The sequence below is a fragment of the Pelobates fuscus genome, chromosome 1, assembly GCF_036172605.1.
Source record: "Pelobates fuscus isolate aPelFus1 chromosome 1, aPelFus1.pri, whole genome shotgun sequence".
Classification (NCBI taxonomy): Eukaryota; Metazoa; Chordata; class Amphibia; order Anura; family Pelobatidae; genus Pelobates; species Pelobates fuscus.
In genome coordinates, this window is record NC_086317.1 from 49,423,696 (window position 1) to 49,444,567 (window position 20,872).

General features: G+C 37.5%; 1 protein-coding gene across 9 annotated transcripts in view; it reads right to left on the reverse strand.

Annotated features, from left to right (window-relative positions):
- Positions 1-20,872, reverse strand: part of USP25 (ubiquitin specific peptidase 25) — a 96,495-nt gene that overhangs the window by 21,195 nt on the left and 54,428 nt on the right. For 6 of the 9 annotated variants that reach the window (XM_063448463.1, XM_063448436.1, XM_063448427.1 and 3 more), the window contains exons 9-19: positions 16,205-16,278; positions 13,858-14,006; positions 13,547-13,674; positions 12,362-12,457; positions 11,422-11,583; positions 10,160-10,362; positions 9,229-9,299; positions 8,267-8,495; positions 5,768-5,968; positions 5,412-5,465; positions 3,701-3,843 (exon numbers count right to left, since the gene is read on the reverse strand). In XM_063448463.1, coding sequence (XP_063304533.1) covers positions 3,701-3,843; positions 5,412-5,465; positions 5,768-5,968; positions 8,267-8,495; positions 9,229-9,299; positions 10,160-10,362; positions 11,422-11,583; positions 12,362-12,457; positions 13,547-13,674; positions 13,858-14,006; positions 16,205-16,278 — 1,510 coding nt within the window. The remainder of the gene's footprint in view (positions 1-3,700; positions 3,844-5,411; positions 5,466-5,767; positions 5,969-8,266; positions 8,496-9,228; positions 9,300-10,159; positions 10,363-11,421; positions 11,584-12,361; positions 12,458-13,546; positions 13,675-13,857; positions 14,007-16,204; positions 16,279-20,872) is intronic. The other 3 variants (XM_063448454.1, XM_063448444.1, XM_063448490.1) reach the window with 1 other exon arrangement.

Consider the following 20,872-nt stretch of genomic DNA (forward strand, 5'->3'; position numbering starts at 1 on the left):
GGAAAGTTACAGTGTCAAATATAGAGCTTGCAAATTTCAATTCTCTGGACTTTCCGTCTGGTTTGTCAGGTAGGTCCCTGGTAGGTTACATAATTATGTTAAAATAACATACATACAGAATTTAAATTGATATATAAAGAGTATTTTGATAGTGCTACAACATCCATTTGTAGGACAGCATAGCATGCCCCAGCTTTAGGAAAGGATTAAGCTTGTAACTGGAGCCGTTTGTAAATAACACTTGCTGGCTGTTATGGGGAATGTTATTCACAACCATCTACATTGACAAGGTTAGCAAACACTGCACTGCAGGATGAAGGTGTGGTAATTTCTCAGATCCACTTAAAATGTATCAATTAAAAAAACAATTTGTTACAGGCTGAAAGATTCACAGTTTAACATTCGTACAATGTTGCTTTCCCAAAAAAAAGATAAGAATTGTGTTTAACTTTGGAGAAAAAAAAAAAAAAAAAGTGGAATATGATCTCCAACATCTACAATTCAGAGTTACTAAACTGTGTGCAGTCAAACAAGAGAATATTCTCATACATTTTTTTTTTTAAAAAACACATTAATACTTAAATAAATATAATTAAGAATGTGACATGCAATGTACTACTATTGACCTTTTGTGGCTAACATGACAGCATCACTGATGGGTTAAATCACCACTCAGAACAGGAAGCATCACTTAACAAATATTTACATTCCCCATCGCTCAAACCTTCCTCTCGCTCTCTCCTATAGGGCCACACTCCATTCTCACCACCAGCACTGCTACTTTCCCACAATGTTTATTTGCTGTCTCTCTCAATACCCTTCCTATTGTGTTTTTATACCCCACCTCCTCTAGGCTGGGAGCTTGTTTGAGCAGGGTCCTCAACTACCTATTGTTCCGGTTACATTTTGTTATTGTCTCATTTGGTAAATTTCCCTTTTATTGTAAAGCGCTGCAGAATAAGCTGGCGCTATAAAAATACCAATAATAATAATAATAATAATGACTGTAGGAGATGACAATGGTACATGGGGTGCATAAATGGCCTCTAGTTTTTGCAGATTAGACTGTTTGTAAATCCCCATCTTCCAGTGAAATACAGCTTTTCTGCCTCTATCCAGGATATTTAATTTTGGGTTTCCCGTCTCGGGTAATTGCAATTGAGGCTTTCTTATCACAAAATGGGTCACATTTAGGATGTTATCAGTGAGCATCTTTGTAAATTTTTATGTCCAGTATTGCAGCTAGATAAAAGAATGCAGATAATTGCTATACACATTCAAAGTTTTCCTGTATGTTAAAGCTCTGGAGACCGAGGAAATGCCAATATCAGAGCTAATGGCTACACTCCATAGAGAGTCTGCCTGTATACTACAGCCCTAAACACAGAAATAAAGTCCAATAGCAGGGCTAATGGATAACTTCAGAAGTTTGCCTCTATATTACAGCCTTGAGAACAGAGGGAGGGTCCAATACCAGCGCTAATAGATAACTTCAGAGGAAGTCTTCCTGTATGCTATAGCCCTACTAACATAGGAGATACCAATTCCAACAATAACTGATAATAACAAGGCTAAGGTATGTGCTTCATAGAGGCCTGTCTGTATATTACATCCCTGAGAGGTTATTTCAGAGGAAGACTAGGACAGAATGTTATCAATCAATTGTCCAGAGTAAGATATAGAGGGACTAAATACCTGCTCATTTCGGTGGCTGATGTATGTTGGGAATATGTTTATGCTTGGCTCTATCTTTTGTTTGTTTTTCCTATCATGTCTGCTACACTGATATACTTTATGTCTGGACTGGGGCTCTGCAGCTTATTCGTATGTATTTTACATGACTGAACCCAGATACAGATGTGAGTTTTCATTTAGTATTTAATGAGATCTAGGGAGCTTCATATACAGCCAAACTGTATTAGGTGATCTGCAAAGCTTGATATCCAGTTATACTTTATTTTCACATTCTGTATATGAGTTTTCCTGAATAACATATACAATTGAGTTTGAATTACGGAATAGCTTGTTTCTTTATTGAGAAATCACTCTAAAGATAAGGGTTGGAGATTCCCTCACCCATGGGCTTCAGATTCTACTTTCACAAGGAATTACTGCCTAGATATTCCAAAGGATAAACGTTCTTCTAAGTTTGGGTCCAGTGTTATATCCTCTTAACGCTTTGACAATATTTAATGTTTGCAGTACCATAATGTATCGTTCCCTTCTTGGCGTGGGGATTGCCCATTTGCGATGCTGCCATGTTCACCAGGAAACAGGACTATCTTAGCCATACTTATCAGATTTTTTTTCTCTGGCCATTTCCATGACAACATCAGCTTTCTACATTTCAGAAGAGGCTTTATAATAAGACTGAGAATTCTACAGAGGGAGGGAAGTTTATCAAGATTTGTTAATTGATACTTTCTGTCCTGACTGGCAAGTGGAGAGTTTTTGTCTTAACCTATTCGTGAGGTTGCCATGGAAATGGGCAGGTAAAAAAATTCTGGTAAGTATTTTATTATTTAAATAGGAGTACATTTATATAGAATAGTTATCCTTATCTGTGAAAGAAACAGTATAGTGTTTACAAAGCTCATCACATAGCTGCATTTACGCTTGGTATTGCAGCTGGCTGTTAGTACATTTCTCCTGGCTAATCAGTGTGAGATTTGGCCTTAAGTAATTATAGTTATTGAAATTTAAAAAAGCAAAGCACAAGTGTTACAAATATCAACCAACATGAAGTCAGGTTAATTTCAAGACACTTTTGTTTTAAATCTGCATTAGATACTCTATGGCCCATGTTTCAAATTAGTTCGACACAGAAGCGGTTTCACTGCACTGCTGAAAAATGTTTTATATAGTGGGAATGTACCATTCTAAAGCATGCACACATATCAAAGCGGGTGTACAAAATATCCCTTGATGGCTATAACTGACCAGTGGTCCCGATTCAATGGCATGTTGTTGCTAAATAAACATGGAGCTATGTTTACAGAAACTAATAGAATATTTCTGCAAAAAAAGTTTAGTATGTTAAAAAAAAAAAAAATCTCTTTCAATTTTCGTAATAAAAACGTGGACCATTGCTTCTATGTAAATTAGGCTACCCACTTAGGTGAAAAATTGTGGACTTCCTATCCTCTCTCCCCCATTATAAATTGGTGCATGCCACATGAATATTATTACAAAGATTTATGTCCTGGTTTCTGTGCAAGTAGAGCAACAAGTGAGTTTGTGCATTAATTAGCATTTGCAATCCAGTAAACTGGAACTTGGTATATAGGTGTACACCGAAATATCAATTCCCATACAGGTTATCATCAACAAAAGTGCTGTTTGTGTGCAATAATCCAAAACCAAAATAAAACGACCCATATGAATTGCATAAACATATTCATTAAATATGTTATAAAGTTAAAAAATGATTCCACATCCCTCAAAGTCTTGTCTTATCTTTAAAGACATGCCACTTATTGTTATGGCAACGTCTCAGTTTTTGTTATTTGACTTTTAAGTATGCTGCATGCAAAGCTATATAGAGCATAAGGTTTTATAGACAAACACTGCGTGCATTAATGCATGTCTCCATCAGGGTATCAAATGCCGCGCTCTTTAGGTACTGCAACGGCCCCAAATCTCAACAGTGAAATCCAACTAAACATGGAATCTCAAAATGCATTGTTAATGATGTTCTAACCGTTTGCAGGACAGCCTCTGGAACCTTGTCTTCAGAATCTGTGACTGCTCGAGCAATTGCACTAGTGGTCTCCTCTTTAATGTCACTTGAAAGATCTGCTCTAGTAGGCTGCTCCATGTACTCTGGATCCTTCAAGGTAGATTCTGGAGGAAATGACAAACGTGATTAAACAATATTCTGAGCCTTCACAATAAATGGAACCATAAGAAGCAATCAAGTGTCAAAGAAAAATAATTTTTATATGAACAAATGATGGGTGAGAGGAACAGTCATTAGAAATAAATACAGGAAAAATGGGAAATAATGAACATGTTTAATGAAGGAAAACTTTGAAAAGATTCTAGATAGATTGAAATGTTCTCTTTCGCTTGTAGAAATGGCTAAAGTATAGATATATATCATTCAATGCAATAATCTATGCTAATTCTACAAGAAACTAACTTTTGAGCTAAAAATATTACAGAATATGTTCAGCTACTTGGATCAAGAAGCTTAAATATTGATTACCTAAACTTGTTTATTACAAGTAAAGTGTGCCTGAAGGCAGTGTTCAAACAGCCTAACAATTAAGATGTAACTCAGCCCAATACATGACAGCTTTCAGACAAGTAGTACAGTTTTAGTTCTTCAAACCAACGTAATGCTGGTCATGCAAATGACTGCAGGGAAAAAAATGTTTTCTTAAAGATTATATTGACTTTGTCTAAAGTCATTCAGGCATTGCACAGTATGTGTACCCAAAGAATATTTTCAATTTAAATCTAGCTCTTTTAACCTTTGTGCCTTTAGCGAAGTACAACAAGCTTCTACATATACATCAAATATTTTTCAATTAAAAAGAAACCTCTTGACACCTCAGGTTTTAAAGAAACATGACGGCCTGGACCTTACACCCTCATATTATGAAGAGACCCAAATCAATAGAATAATAAAATACATACTTTTAGATTATTATCGTTTAGTTTGCTCTGAGTAAAGCTGTATAAATCATTCTTTATTAAGTTTGGTATTTTGATTGTCATTTGAAGTCAGTGTGCAGTTCAATAATTTAAATGCATTGTCACTAAGTGACAGGTTTCAGACATTTTATTTGTGACAGCAGCTTTAATCACGTTGTCCCACATTTTTAAAGGCAAACCTGAGCATACCTGAGCATACCTGAGCAAATTTCAAACATTTCTTATACATAGCAGTTTATCAAAAGAATGCCTGACAGCAGCTTTAAATTGTAACTAATGGTATGGATTAGAAGTGTATTTGATATATTCGGAATAAAATGGTATTTTCACTCTGGTAAAAAAAAAAATGAGCAGCTACAAAAAAGTGTTCTGTTTGATATAAAAGTGTTCTGTTTGTGGAATTGAGTTTTACATATTTAGGTTAAATTGGCTAGGTTAAATTGGCAAAAAAAAATTCAATCAAAAATGGAACACTATTGTGTCAGAAATACAAACATTTTCTCTGAAAAGGCAGCAGTTACATTGAAAAGCGTGCAGGGACAAGTTACAGACACCACAACCACTACATTAAGCTATAGCTGTTCTGGTGACTATGGTGTCCCTGTAAATATATGCCTCCTGAAAAGTCAAAAGAAAGCAAAAACATTTCCACAATTTGAGTGTATATTTTTAGTACATTATTATTATATATTAACTAACCGCTCATCTGAATGTCATACAAAAAAGAGGAGCAAAAAAATAAAACAAATTACCAGGATGTGCTGCAAAATCTAAGTTGCTTCCTGCTCTTGGCCAACATGGGGAATCTGCAGTGAAAAAGTGTTAATGAACTCAAGACTAGTGTTCCTTTAAAATGTCATGATTGGAATAAATGATTGATTTCATGAAAGAAAATACAGTAGAATAAAAAAAAACGTATAATTGTATATCTATTGAATATGTAACCCCCAAAAATGTAGTCCTTACATTACAACCTAATGCTGATGGAATACACGTTACTTATATTCCATATGAACAACATTGTTACAACAAATGGGGAAAATATCATTGAGATATGAATGTTTAGATACGTGTTTGAATGATCTACAGGTAGCTGTAGTTTCCCTACCAGCAACAGTAGGTGGAGCAGGTTTCAGTGTTTTCTGAGAAATATGCATCTTCTCTTGTTCTGCTTTCCGCAACTGCTCTTTATCCCATTCCTCAATTTCCTTTTCAAATCGCCTGTTATCTTCCTTGACATATTCCCGTAGATCATGGGGTAAAGTGTCCATCCCAGTAAGGAGCTGACCAGTCTCCTTATCATATTCCTCTGCAAAAAAAACATTGTGTATCATTCAGTAGCAGAAAAAAAACTAAATAAATGCACAGTCAAGTTGGCTGCTGTTATTTACTCAGATCAGTTTACTAAATCACAATGCAAAATAATTTTCACATTTTTACACTAGTCACTTGTTCCTCATCATTAAAGTTGTCCATCCCTGGTCACGGCAATTCTGAACTACAGTTCCCAGAATTCTATTCCAGGCCAGGAAATAAAGACTTTCAAGTAAGTTTTAAAGAAACACAAGGGTTGATTTTCTGAACCAAGATTTGACAAGGGAAATACAAATAAAAAAAATATATATATATATATATATATATATATATATATATATATATATATATATATATATATATAATAAACAATACACAAGATCCACATATATATATGTGGATCTTGTGTATTGTTTATTATATATATATATATATATATATATATATATATGTATATATAATTTTTTTTATTTGTATTTCCCTTGTCAAATCTTGGTTCAGAAAATCAACCCTTGTGTTTCTTTAAAACTTACTTGAAAGTCTTTATTTCCTGGCCTGGAATAGAATTCTGGGAACTGTAGTTCAGAATTGCCGTGACCAGGGATGGACAACTTTAATGATGAGGAACAAGTGACTAGTGTAAAAATGTGAAAATTATTTTGCATTGTGATCCTCTTCCCAGGAGGATTTTGTAACAGAAATATCATTGTATTTCATCCACCTCTTTTCACGGTGATCAAAAATATATATATATCTACCCTAAAAAAAAAATTGAGTCTAAAAAAGAAAAAAGAACTGCAATTTGTAATCAGTAAGCTCCAAATCATTTCCACAAGGTGGAAGAGTACTCTATTTATTGAATAATATACAACATGGAACAGAAAATACCCACAGACACCATAACATGCGATCTAGATAAAATCATGAATAAGTTAACAAAAAGTAAAAAAAAAATTGAAAGTCCTAGATCAGGGGTTGTCTCTTGGTTTCCCGATCCTAATTTTTTTTAAATCTAGTTCTCTATGTTGCAGTATTGTGCTTGTTAGTAATGGGAGCTGCATCTGCTTTGTAACATTGTATTAGTGCGTTTGTGGGCTGTTCTATTGCATATGTTCATGATTAGTTTGTGGTATTGTGAATGATACCTATGAATGTGTGCTGTGTGTGGAGGGCTGCTTGTATAATTGTGTCTGGATGATATGACACATTGTGTGTTTAAAGTTGTGTGTATGTGTGGTGCTGCTGGTGGTATTTGCTGGTGGGAGGCTTAAGGTGCCTTTGCAAGGCTGTTAAGGCTGCCAGAATCAAACCGGCTCTGGCAGTCTTGAGAGCCGCGCAAAGGCACCTTGAGTGCAATATGTTGCTGACCCCCGTGTCCTAGATCCAAGTACCTGTAAAAAAGGGGGGAGAGAAGTAATGAAGGCGAGGAATTACCATAAGCAGGTTCTAAAACGAGTTTCAGGTTTACCGCTTTATGAACTTTTATGAATTTTTTTAATTGTTTAATTCCTTTGCCTATTTCCACCAGCCTCACCTTTTAATATCACATATAGAACTTTGTTTGACAATACCTTAGGTTATCACAACACATCCACACAAAACAGGGAATAAAATATCCTTAGGATTTAAATCAACCACTCAAGCTATGTGAAGTAACATGATAACATGAATAACGTTCCACAAGCTATAAAATTACAAAAGGCCAACTAAATGAAGCTTTGAGTTGACAAAAGTATTCATTTTACCCTAATGCTCTCAAAAACACCCACAAGAACTTTATTGCCTTTGTGCAGCCAATACATCAACAATGGTATATTCGTAAAGAAATAAACATTCTCTACCAAGAATGAAAAGAAGTATAATGACGTATGAGCAGGTGCTGCTAACAATGCTTTGCATAATCCAGAAGAGAGTGCTAAAGGATCATCGGAAGATTGAAATTAAAAAAATTACTGTTTTTTTTTTTTTTTTTTTAAATGTTACACAGTATTGTGCATACAAAACGAATATTACTTTATAGCTTTCCTATTAAAGGGAGTTCCCCAGAGCTCAGAACCTATCACTGCCATCCAAACTTGGGCAATTATCATGGAGGCAGTAAAGAAACTGGAATCTGGCTGGGATAGATTTGTCAAACTGCTCAAAAACAGAATATTAAAAAACAGAAGAGATGGAATCCAGAGACTCTTGCTCATAACCGCAACAATAATCTGTAGGTTGGCTCTCACTAGAGTTTAAGTACATATCGAAAATTGCAGCAGAAAAAAAAAATACAACATATAATGTGCATTACCTTGTATTAAATGCTGTTCTCCATCATTGATATACATCAAACAGTATGCACTGGCGTTCCTGTAACCCCCAAATGAGTCTCTCTCTAATTCTTCCCAGGAGGATTTTGTAACAGAAATATCATTGTATTTCATCCACCTCTTTTCACGGTGATCAAAAATATATGCCCAGTAGTGTCCTGCATTTGCTTGGCCTTCATGCACGAGCACAGCATGCAACTTGTAGGGAACCTAAGGATGAAGGACAAGGTGGTGACAAACACAATAAACAACTTAATCGTGATCAATGAAATAAACAAGATTTATTTAAAAAAATGTTTTAACTACTAGGGATATCAACAGAACATGGAATGCAGGTGTCTTATGCAGGGGGGCTGTAACATATTGTCTTGGTGTGTGATCAGAGAAGATTTATTGAGGTCAGTATACCTGCTAAGACTTGTTTTAAACTGGTATCTTGTTAATTTGCAGTCATCCAATAGCCTTCTGTAAACATGAGCTAATTATATGGTGACCCATTCTAAAGTGATGCGAAATAAAACCAAAATAAAGCAAATAAAAAAAATAAAAAAAACACAACTAAAAATAGTTCCCAGTGAGACATTGAGCACCAAAAAAGGCAACACGTTGCTAAACTGCTAAGCTACTACAATGTACTTAGATCTTAAAAGGATGATGCAAAATAAATTGGTTGTGATAGTAGCCTGTAAAAATGAAAACCAAAAAAAATCAAAATCAAATATTAGTTTAGTACTTGACTTTGGAAATCATGCACTTTTACATACACCAAACAGCTAGTGTCTGGAAAGACTTTTTTTTTTTTTTTTTAAATAGGATGCCAACATCCTGACTAGTGAATAAACCCTTCCATGAAGAAACATTCTGAAACATTAATTCAAACTTTAGAATGTTCAGAATATAAAAATAATAACCAAGCACAATTATCAAAATTAATTCCACTTACTTGCGTCATCAGCTTGTCAGAGTACATCAGTTCTATGGTTCGATGTATTCGGCCTATACTCTCCTGCAAGTCTGAAGAACATGATATATTATTAATATATTAATTCAGCTGATAATATTAAGAGGTTTCAATTAAAACGATGAAGACAAATATTTGAACAAGCATTTGAATTCTTTACACAAAAAAGAAATGAAACCAATTTAAGCAGACTTGATTTAACAAACAAGACAGGATTTTAGTAATCCATAATGGTCACAAAGTTAAATAAAGTAGCTTTTTAAAGTTTACAAATGCGAACAAGCATTTATAATGTCAGGTTAGTCCCCTGCAGGTGACTTTTTTTTTTTCTTCTTAAGCTTTGTTGGTGAATGGTTTATAGTTAACCCATCTTTATTTAATTGTTCAACATGTTTTCTGAAGACTGTGGTGCTCGGTACCAGAATGGTGCTTAAGGACACATGGTTGCTAAAACAAACCTCTTCTAAATTAAATTACACTCATATGAAAAATAACAAAATGTAACACCGGAGATGTTCTCCAGATTTATATTCACTGCAGTGTCTTCTTACTTGTGGATATGCAAGGTTCTAATTTCCTGACAAACTTTCCTAAAGATCTACAAAATATTTAAACCAATTATGCATACCTTATGCGATAAGAGAAAATGATGTATTTGACGCAGATTAATGTACTGAAATAGTTTATAGCGAAAAGTGGTAGAATACACCTTTGAGAATTCAAATGCAATCTTTAACATAATTTTTTAATATTTTTTCTATATTACACTACTTATTCCCATGATATCTCCACATCCTTGAACCGGATTCTGTTTGTGGTTTCCCGATCTTATTTACAAGCAGGAAGTATTCTAGTATATACATTAACTTATTTTCAAATCCACAACATATTCCTCCTGGTTTTATGACAATACCTCTTGTATCCGTTTCCACTTCAGTTCTCCAACGATGCAAACATCCCTCTAATACTGACAGCTCCTCGTCTGTAATGTGACGTGGAGCAGGGTGCATAGGCATGTCAGGAGGTATCCGTGATTGTGTGAAAGGCTTGTGAATCACAGAACGCTGACTGGGTTGTGTCTCGGTGGAGGAGGAAGGCCCCTGAATGTCCATGGTGCTAGGTGGATGTTAAAACACACAGTTTAGAATGTAAAAAAATGGTCTGTTTTAATAATTTTTAGAAAATAGCATGCACAATTCAACATGAGATACTTTAATGAGAAATTAAAATCTACTTTAGCTTAATTAAGGCAGTTTCGGTGTATAGATCATGCTTCTGAAGACTCACTGCTCAATTCACTGCCATTTAGGAGTTAAATTATTATTATTATTATTTTATAATTTATATAGCGCCATCAGTACGACTCCGTAGTGCTGTACAATGGGAAATCACATTTGTTTCTGTTTTTGCAGCACTAGCCACACCTCCCTTGGCTGTGACTGACACAGACTGTATGAAAAAAATGGTTTCATTTTCAATCTGATGTTAACTTGCTTTAGAGGTTTTTATCTTCTGCTCTGTAAACTGAACTTTAAATCACACACACGAGACTTCTGCAGAGTCTAGAAGGCTGTTTGACACAGCAGAACATAATACATTCTAAATTAAACAAAATTTGCAACAAAGCAAGTATAAACTTCAGAACTCCCTTTAAAGAAAGTGTTTAGGAGGGCTATGTAAGTTGCATGCAGAGAGATGTGGCTAGGACTGTATAAACAAAGTGATTTAACTCTAAAATGGCAGAGAATTGAGCAGTGAGACTGCAGGGGCATGATCTAAACACCACAACCAGTACATTAAGCTAAACGTTGATTTAGTGCCTATGGTGTCCCTCTAAATATGTGGCGGTCTCTAACCAGTTGCAGGTATTCATTAAGAATATTTGAACAAAATAAATTAAATGCTTTTTCTACACACTGTATTTCTGGACTTTTAATAAAAAGGACCAGACAGAAACTCAAAATGATTTAAAAAAAAAAATGTCGTGTACAACTGTTAAAGTTTGATTAATCAGCCTTTGCTTGAAACACTATCTAGATATCTAAAAATAAATGTATACAAACAAAGAAAATACAAAACAAACGTATGTTAAATATGAAAAGAAAAAACAGGATAGAAATACACATATACGCACGCACACACACACACAAATACAAAAAAACAGACTACACTCACCTTTGCATGGTTTGTGTTCCTACAGAACCACTAGGTGGGGCACTTGTATCAATATCATCCACCGGGGAAGTGCAAACAGGCTTGCTAGAAGCAAACTCAAGGGCATACTGTAACACATCTGCCAACGGGAAACGTTTGGGGCCAGAACCATAGCTTAAGTACCTGAAAGTTATGAAAAGCATGTAAGTGCATGATGCCAATAAGAGATTTCGAAATAAGCATAATAAAGTGAATATATGCAATCAAGCATGAAATAGTTGTGTTAAAATGAAATGTATTGTATGTTCAGTTGCCTTGTCTGTGCAACTGCTCCACATACAGCTTACTGTAATAGTTATATTGACTTGACTGTCCTTAAATTGGACTTCCATCCAGCTTGGAGAAAACCGACATGTTTAATGTGAACGTGTTAAATTGCATAAGACAGTTAAAGCTTATAGATTAAAACAGAGTAACATGTGACATTACTTTATCACTGTGACCCCTTAACCTCTTTATGAGTGTTTGACAATTCTATAACAAAACATAATAGTTCATTTATTGGTCATTAAAGGTTAAAATTGCATAGGCTAATAAAACCTGGGGCAAATCTTGTGTAAGAAATGGTCTACTGTTCCCCCATCGGTGCCAATTTACAAAGAAAATGCACTTTGAGAGCAAAAGAGAAGTACACACAAAATCATGAATATAGTCTTCTGGAGGGCAAGAAGACAAACAGGGAAAGACTAATGTTAATATTTAAAAAAAAAATGTACTTTGCTAGTATGGATATAGGAGGGGTTCTTGTGCCATACATTTAGCTACCAGACACACAAACAAATAATATATATATATTTATTATTTGTTATATATACATACATACATACATACATAAACACACACACACACACACCGTGTCTGTGTGTATATAATTTTATATGCAATTGTAATTTCACTGTACCGTTCAAGCCGTTGCTGCAACACTGTAAGGTGCTCTTTTAGTCTTTTTATCTCATCCCGTTTCAGTCTAGTGATTTCTCTGTTTTTGTGTATGTATCTGCCAATATATAAATAAAAATACATAAGTACAACATACTTTGCTTTGTTCAGCCATTTTGCAAAAGTTGTATAAGAGAAAAATCTGAACTAGAATGTAATTAATATAACCAATGAAAGTAATTTTGCCATTTTAACTTCCTCAGAATTGACAATGGCCAAATGGGCATTTGGCGTAACTTGGTGAGAAGCGGTTACAAGACTAAACTACGCAAGGTCATGGTAAGGGTTGACACTAATGCAATGTAGATTTCACAGACACTCAAAGTAAACCAACACAGGCTGCAAACTAGAATAGGGGATTGTGTGGATTTTTGGACAAAGACCATTAGTGGTATTAACAGCTTACACAGGCTAATAGGGTTTTGCAGGGAGGAGATAAAAGTAAGAAGATTACAGTAAACCCAGACCAAAGGGTCCATCCATTGATCACAGCACATGGAAAGCTTGTGGTTAAGCACCTGAAGCCATTGCCCCTCTTCTTCACTGGTCACTTTCAGAATGTCCTCTGGTAATCACTATTGAGTTTTTATCCATTATTAACTGAACAAACTGTCACAGAACCTTACTACATATGTGCAAAGAAGGCAATCAAATAAAACAAAATGAATTCCTATTAAAGGGATACTATAGTCACTCGGACCACTTCAGCTCAATGAAGTGGGGTGGGTGCCAGGTGCCCAAGGTTTTAACCCTTCATTTGTAAACATAGCAGTTTCAGAGAAGGTTAATCCAACCTCAGGTGGCTGTCTTCCGGACAGCTGCTAGAGGCGCTTCTGCGGGGCTGGATGTGAAATTTGCATCCAGTGTGCAAAACACCCATAAGAAAGCATTGAGAAATGCTTTCCTATGGACTGTTTGAATGCACGCGCATGCGCATTCCGCTCCATTTGGGAGTTGACGTCGGCGGGGAGGAGAGGTCACCAGCTCCGAAGGAGCACGGCACTAGATTATGGTAAGTGGCTGAAGGGGTTTTAACCCCTTCAGTGCCACGGGAGGGGGACTCTGAGGGTGGGGGCACCCTTAGGGCACTATAGTGTCAGGAAAACCTATAGTGATCCTTTAAGCCAGCTGCCCACAAACTCTTTACCTGTCCATATACAAGCATGAGGGAAATTCCAATTTATTGTGAATCTTCTCCGGCCTTCCTAGTGCTTGATTGAACTCAAAACGGGAAAGCTCGAAAGTTAACACAGGTGGGAGTTCCGTGAACCAGTGCTGCAGAGGGAATAAAATAAAGAAAAAAAGAAAAAATAAACATAAAATGTTTTGATACACACTCGTGTAAAAGAAGAAAAATATATAGTGCAAATAAAATAAATGTCTCAAAATACACAATGTGAAAAACAGTTTTGGCCATGATAACTGCATCGCTGGTTACATTTTGGTTTTATCTCTCACCTCTTGACCGGATTTGCCAGAGTTCTCTGAATGCAAAGATTCGATTTCACCTTCGATCATGGCCGCCTCCAGGCACTCATGCAGATCCTTAAAGCCATTCACTTGGAGAGGGTACTGTCCAAACATCTCTGTATTCTCAAATTTCTTTCCTTCGCATAAAATAGCAAAGTTAGATATATTTACCAAAACAATGGTTATGATGACAATGGCAGTTTTACATATATTTTTATTCCCCTTTAACAACCCCACCACCCCCAAAAGAAACACAGTATACAATCATTAAGATAGGATTATGACAGATTTGCTAGGCAACAATTAGTGAGCTATACTGTAGGTTAAGTCAAATATGACACAGACCTTCCGAATAGCCTCCAGTATGCATCAAGCGGATATGGTGAAGCTTTATATAAATATAGTACATACACCTTCCTTGTACGCTATCTCATAATTAAAGAATGCTAAAGAGTATAAATGTACTTGTCACAGCTCTTATATTAGGCAGTACATCACATACAGAACACTGTCACTCTCCGTCTGTGCTCAAGTAACTCACTCAGTAAGATTACACTGTAATAAAGCAAAAAACTTCACTTTCACTGACAATATAATTGCTGTGATATTTTTTACGTTTTATTAAACACGAATATTTGTTTTCAGCAAAGTTTCCCGAGTAAAACAGTTAGATGCTAGACCTGCCGCGCCTTTCCGTCTGAATTACCAAGAGGCGCACAGCAATGGGAGTTAGACCTAACAGGTACGATTGAAATGACTAAGGCAGGCTGGTAACATAGTATGTATCTATCTGCTAGCTGGCAATCATAAAGTATTAACTGTAAAAAGAAAAATTAAACATTACGGAGCATGGAAATTTGTATGGGTAAAACCCTCAGGGTATAACAGTGTGTCTCTTGCGGTTACTTGGAACAGTCCAAGGCCTCGAGCGTAGCAGGTGTCCATGCTGTTATTCAGCCCTACCCACATGGAGGATTTGTGTTGTAGCACGCACGGTCCAATCCACTTGGTTGTGGGGGGCTGCCTATTTGACCCACCGCTCCATGGAGGCCCGGGTCCGTTTCTCTATAGTGGGCGTTTTGGCCCACTGAGTGCTTAGCCCTCTGGGTTAAGGTGCCCCCGGTGTTACTCCCAGTGCGCTGCCGCTTGAGTGTCCCTTGTCTTCGGCCCAAGGCCGTATCGGAGACCCTTGCCACAAGTCCATTGACCCCATCTCCAGGGTCGTGGGCCCAAGGCTTTGCCGGAGTCCGGTTGTTCCCTTGGGTGTATGGGTGGCGGTGAGGAGTAACCCTCGGGTGGGCTCCCAGCTCGGAAGAAGAGTGGGGAGAGCTCTTGGGTGCACACTTGGGTGTACGGGGGGTCCCCCGTGGTCTGCTGCTGTGCTCCGATGCTTGTTTCTTCTTTATGATTATGCCTGCAGGCTGAGGATCTCTCCTCCTGCGGCGCCATCTTGGGGCCCTGTGCCTTTTAGGAGTGAGGCATCGGCCGTTATGGTGCTGCGATTGCTCCTGGCTCTGGCATGTGTCTTGTTTATTCAGCCATGCCCGGCGCTCCAGTTGTGCCCAAAAGGCATCGAAGAGAGCGGTGAGTCTGGCTTCGTAGTTTGGCATGACTGAGTGGCTTTCATGTAGCTCGCCTGGTGCTTTCACGGTCGCCATTTTAGCAGCGCCTCGTGTTAGCCGATCTTGTTGCTGTATTGCCCCATATTGTAGGCTCAGCTTGTTGCCTCTTGTCCAGTCGCTTGTTACGGACCGAGATGACCCCCATCGGTCCAGAGGGGGGGGGGGGTTAAGAGGTGGTGTCCCCGAGGTATATCCGACCAGGTCAGTCAGCGCGGGAAGCGGCCGTCTCCCCGGCGCTCGATCTCCGGTAGGCCTCAGATCTCTCTTATGGGTTCCCGGTGTGGTAGGGTCTTGTATTTGGTGTCGGGCGATTCTCCCGGGTGTTCCCAACATGATCTCTCATCTCAGGTGGGCGACTGTGCCGTGTTTTTTGGGGTTTACCCCCTCGAAGTTCAGTATTTAGCAGGAGCTGAAGTGAAACACAGCCGCTCAGCCTGAGTGCCAGGCTCCGCCCCCCTGATTATATATTTTAAAAGGCAAGGAATATTTTATTGTGTGTATGTATTAAAAAGTATATAAAGTCATGATTATATTGTATATCCACCCAAATTAAGAAAGTTAAAGGGACACTATAAGCACCAAAACAAATGTAGCTTAATAAAGCAGTTTTGGTGTACAGATCAGAGACTGCAGGCTCATGATCCAACTGCTTATTTAAGCTAGAGTTGTTTTGATGCCTCTGGTATCCCTTTAAAAATAGTTGACACACTAACCTTCGTGCACGCCCACTGCCAGAAATCGCCCATAAAATAATTCCACCATTGGGTTCTTTGGCTTTTCTCCATCTCTGGGGGAAAAAAAATAAATAAAAGTTGGCTATGCAACCTGTACAAAATACAATAATTTTTGAGCTGAACACATCTACAGTGAGGAGTAAAAAAATAAAATACAGACACAAAAAAACAAAACAAAAAAACACTAATACAACTTAAGTATTTGAAGATTGTTACATTGGTGTGAGAACATGGAATTATGGGGAAAGACAAGACAGGGGTGGTAAGAAGAAACACAAGGGAAGAAGGGGATTGAGAAGAGCTTTGGGAAGGACACATGGGTGGTAAAACACAAGAAAATTTGGGAGGATGAGAGGAGATAAAAATATTCAAGTAAGTTTCATCAAGAAGCCTAAAAACAAGATATCAGAAAGATCCCTTCTAGTATTCAGGCACAATCAACTCATTGACATCATATGCCAGTAGCCCCCGGTAAGAATTTCCGTTAGTCATCTGACCTCTCTAGATGTTGTGCACCCCTAATGTGAGCCGTTCCCATTATAAATTAATGAGAGCTGTGAGGTTTCCATTCAAGCGAATTAAAGCTCCCAAGTGTACTGTTGATAAGTAAACTGCTCATATTAATTCCTTTGGAAAAACACTGCAAAACTGGGCATGATATCCTAAATATATGCATGTGTGGTATTTCTACACTGGATTAAGGGGATAAATGGAATGTCATATCTCTAGTAGATAAGACCAGTAGTTTGAGGATTTGCTGTAAGACAATAACAACAAGAATAATCTGTGTTCAATGCACTATTTACACAATTGTGTGATCGATAAAATATAAGGCAAATGGCTAAACATACATCTTTATATTTGGTGTGAAGCCATGTAGCTTAGGGGACGTTAAACATTAAAATGTTTCATATGTACTTGGAATGAAAGGTGTGAACAGAGCCTCTACGGAGATCACCATAACACTAGCTAGAGATTTATTCTACAAATGGTGAGAATTAGAACACTTAAGATGATTATGAAAAATAGTCCAGTAAAAGTCTAAATAGTAACTTGCAGAATCATATTTGGCTATTGCGTACAAGTGAACTAACAAATATTGACAACAAACACACATGTGAGCAACTGGTTTTGAATATGGCAATATATTTCAGATCTCTTCCTTTAAGTATGGATAGGATTAGACATTAGACACGAAGGCACATGGAACGCAAGAAGCAAAACAATCACTTAACGGAACACTCAGAACACTTAAAGGAAACCAAGAACAAAAATTACTACATGTTAATCTAACGGTTTTGGTATAAATACAATCCCTGCTGCTTGGAGAGAAAAAGCAATGTTTACATGTGGCCATCACAATGCCTCTAGTGGTGGTCAGACAGCCACTAGAGGCACTTCAAAGTGCCCTCATCATGTTTTTTTCTTTCCCTATTTTGATTTTCATTTCCTAACGATCTCTGTATCTTAGTAATTATACCCCTTTCGCCTCTTTCCTACATTTATATTTATTATCTTTTCTTGGCTTCATTTCAATATCTGTGTGCTGCCATTTTGTTCTCCTCTGCCCCATGTTGTCTGTTTGTCCTACTGTGGAACTGATTTTACTGATAAATTGTGGGTAAATTTGACCGTAAACTGAACAGAACTTGCTTAATTAAGCACTGTGCATTATTAAGTTTTGTCAACTTGACTGCTTTAAATATGGAAAAGCAGTCCTATTTTCCTTATGTATTTTATGAAATGTAGGCTAAATGGAGGCTAAAGACCTTATTTAGAAGCAAATTCAATACAAATACATTTTTGCTGACAGAGCTGCTGTAACTAATTTAAAGTCTTCATGCTTTTCTTCATCAGCAGCTACTTACAACAGGATAATTAGCCAAATAACTATGCTCCCATCATTTTAAAGTACCTCTAGAACAGCAGTGACTTAATTTTACTCCAATGTCTTGACTCTCAATAAACAGCTTTAAGAGGAGGAGTAATAGGAGGTTTGCCGTATGAATACATAGTCCACAAAATCAGCAGCTTGTGATGCAACAGAAGCGTCATGGACCAAACCCCTGGAGAATGTTTTAAGAAACCTTGCTGAATCAACGCCACAAAAAACTTGCCCGCTGGTTTTGCATAAGAGAGGTCCAGCACTCAACTAATCCATGCAAACAATCTTTTATTTGTGTGTAAATATCAGGAGCGACAACGTTTTAACCAGTGACTTGACTGAAGATCAGGGAACTGGTTGAAACATTGTCACTGCTGACGTGTACTAGCAAATAAAGTAATGCTCGTTAAGATTAGTAGAGTTTTAGATCTTTTTATCATCATTTATACAAGTAACGGGACAGCAGATCTTAGGTGCTTGAAGAACCCTGCTTTGGGTATCTGAGTGCTTACCATATTTATAAATCTTGATAAATATAAAGTACATAAAGTGTGTACCTTATACTATATGTTACACTTTACCTTGACTTAAAACCACTGGTGATTAAAGTTATATCAGAGATTTGACGGGTAAAGAGGAGTCAGCTCTGGAGTTAGGCAAGGCACAAAAACAAAAAACTAGGGATCGACCGATTATCGGTTTTACCGATATTATCGGCCGATATTCGGTATTTTCGGCCGATATTCGGTATTTTCGGCCAATATAGCTACCGATATTGCCGATAATACCTCCTAGGACCGCCAAGCTCATTACAAGCCTGGCGGTCCTGGGGGGGCCGGCAGCAAGCGCTGACTTACATTGCCGGCAGCTCCTGCAGCTCCATGTCTAAATCTTGCGAGACCCGCGGCGGTAGAGCGTTGCCACGGGTTTCCATGGCAACGCTCCGCGCGGCACTAAGGGCCGCGAGATTTACACTGGGGAGCTGGAGAAGCTGCTGGCAAGGTAAGTCAGCGCTTGCTGCCGCCCCCCCCAGGACTTAACAAGCCACCGGACCACCAGGGAATACTATATCCCTCCTTCCTGGTGAAGAAGCAGGGAGGGGGACTAAAAGAAACAAAAAAAAACAATTTAAATATAAAATAAAAAAATAATTAACATAACCCCCCCCCCCAATTTTACACAAATTACATCACTACACAAACACACATTACATACATACACACTACACAAACACACACACACACACACACTGCATTACATACATACACTACATTACATACATACACACTGCATTACATACATACACCATACACAAACACTGCATTACATACACACTACACAAACACACACACACACTGCATTACATACATACACACTACACAAACACACACACACAAACTGCATTACACACATACACACTACACAAACACACAAACACAAACTGCATTACACACATACACACTACACAAACACACAAACACACACACTACACAAACACACACACTGCATTACATACATACACACTACACAAACACACACACACACTACATTACATTACATACACACACACACACACTACACACACACACTGCATTACATACACACACACACACTGCATTACATACACACACACACACTGCATTATATACACACACTACACAAACACTGCATTCACTTTACCCACACTACACACACACTGCATTCACTTTACCCACACTACACACACTCTGCATTCACTATACACACTTCACAAACACACACTCTGCATTCACTATATATACACACACACTACACAAACACACTGCATTCACTATATATACACACACTACACAAACACACTGCATTCACTATACACACTACACAAATACACACTGCATTCACTATACACACTACACAAATACACACTGCATCCACTACACACACAGCTCCCCTGTCTAAATACACTTCATCCACTACACGTGGCATGTATATTTTGTGCATTTACCGTTAGAAATAGTTTCTTTTTTCAAAATGGTAAATGTACAGAATATCGGTAAGTTATCGGCTATCGGCGTGAAAGTTAACAGATTATCGGTATCGGCTCTAAAAAAATCAATATCGGTCGATCCCTAAACAAAACTCAAATGAAAATAAAAATAATAAGCTGTAAAACACAAAGTAAACAACGCCAGTTGCTCTTGAATAACCTTATTTATACAGAGCAGAGTAAATACTTGGACATGTCATTGTAGCTACGTTTGATGCTTCCCTCAAGTGCAATGTGGATGTCACTTAGCTCTTCAATTGTCAGAAAATTTAAATAGCTCAAAGGCAGCACTGTAGACCCTCACTGAATTACTAAGCAGTGACACAGCTAATTACAGCAACCAGGCCAACACAGTGGGAGGCTTGTAACATTAACATGTGCAGTAACACGAAGAAACTATAAAAAGAAAAGCCAAGTAAACAAAGAAGAGGAGGGGCACTAAAATATATATCTGCAGCATAGAATATATAAACACTATAAACTAGGCTCCTAACATGGCCAGGTCACTCTTGGCACTATGTACATAACCAATTACTGCTAAATTAAAATAACTTGCAAAAATAAACAAACAAAAAAAGTTACACACGTAAACTAAAAGACTCCATATCACCTGCCCCAACCATGTGATGAGAACGGTCAGTGAACATTGAAGAATATCAAACACTGAACCAAGAGCGCTCAGCTTTTTTTGAATGTTATTACCAATAACGCAAATAAACATGTTCTCTTATTTATC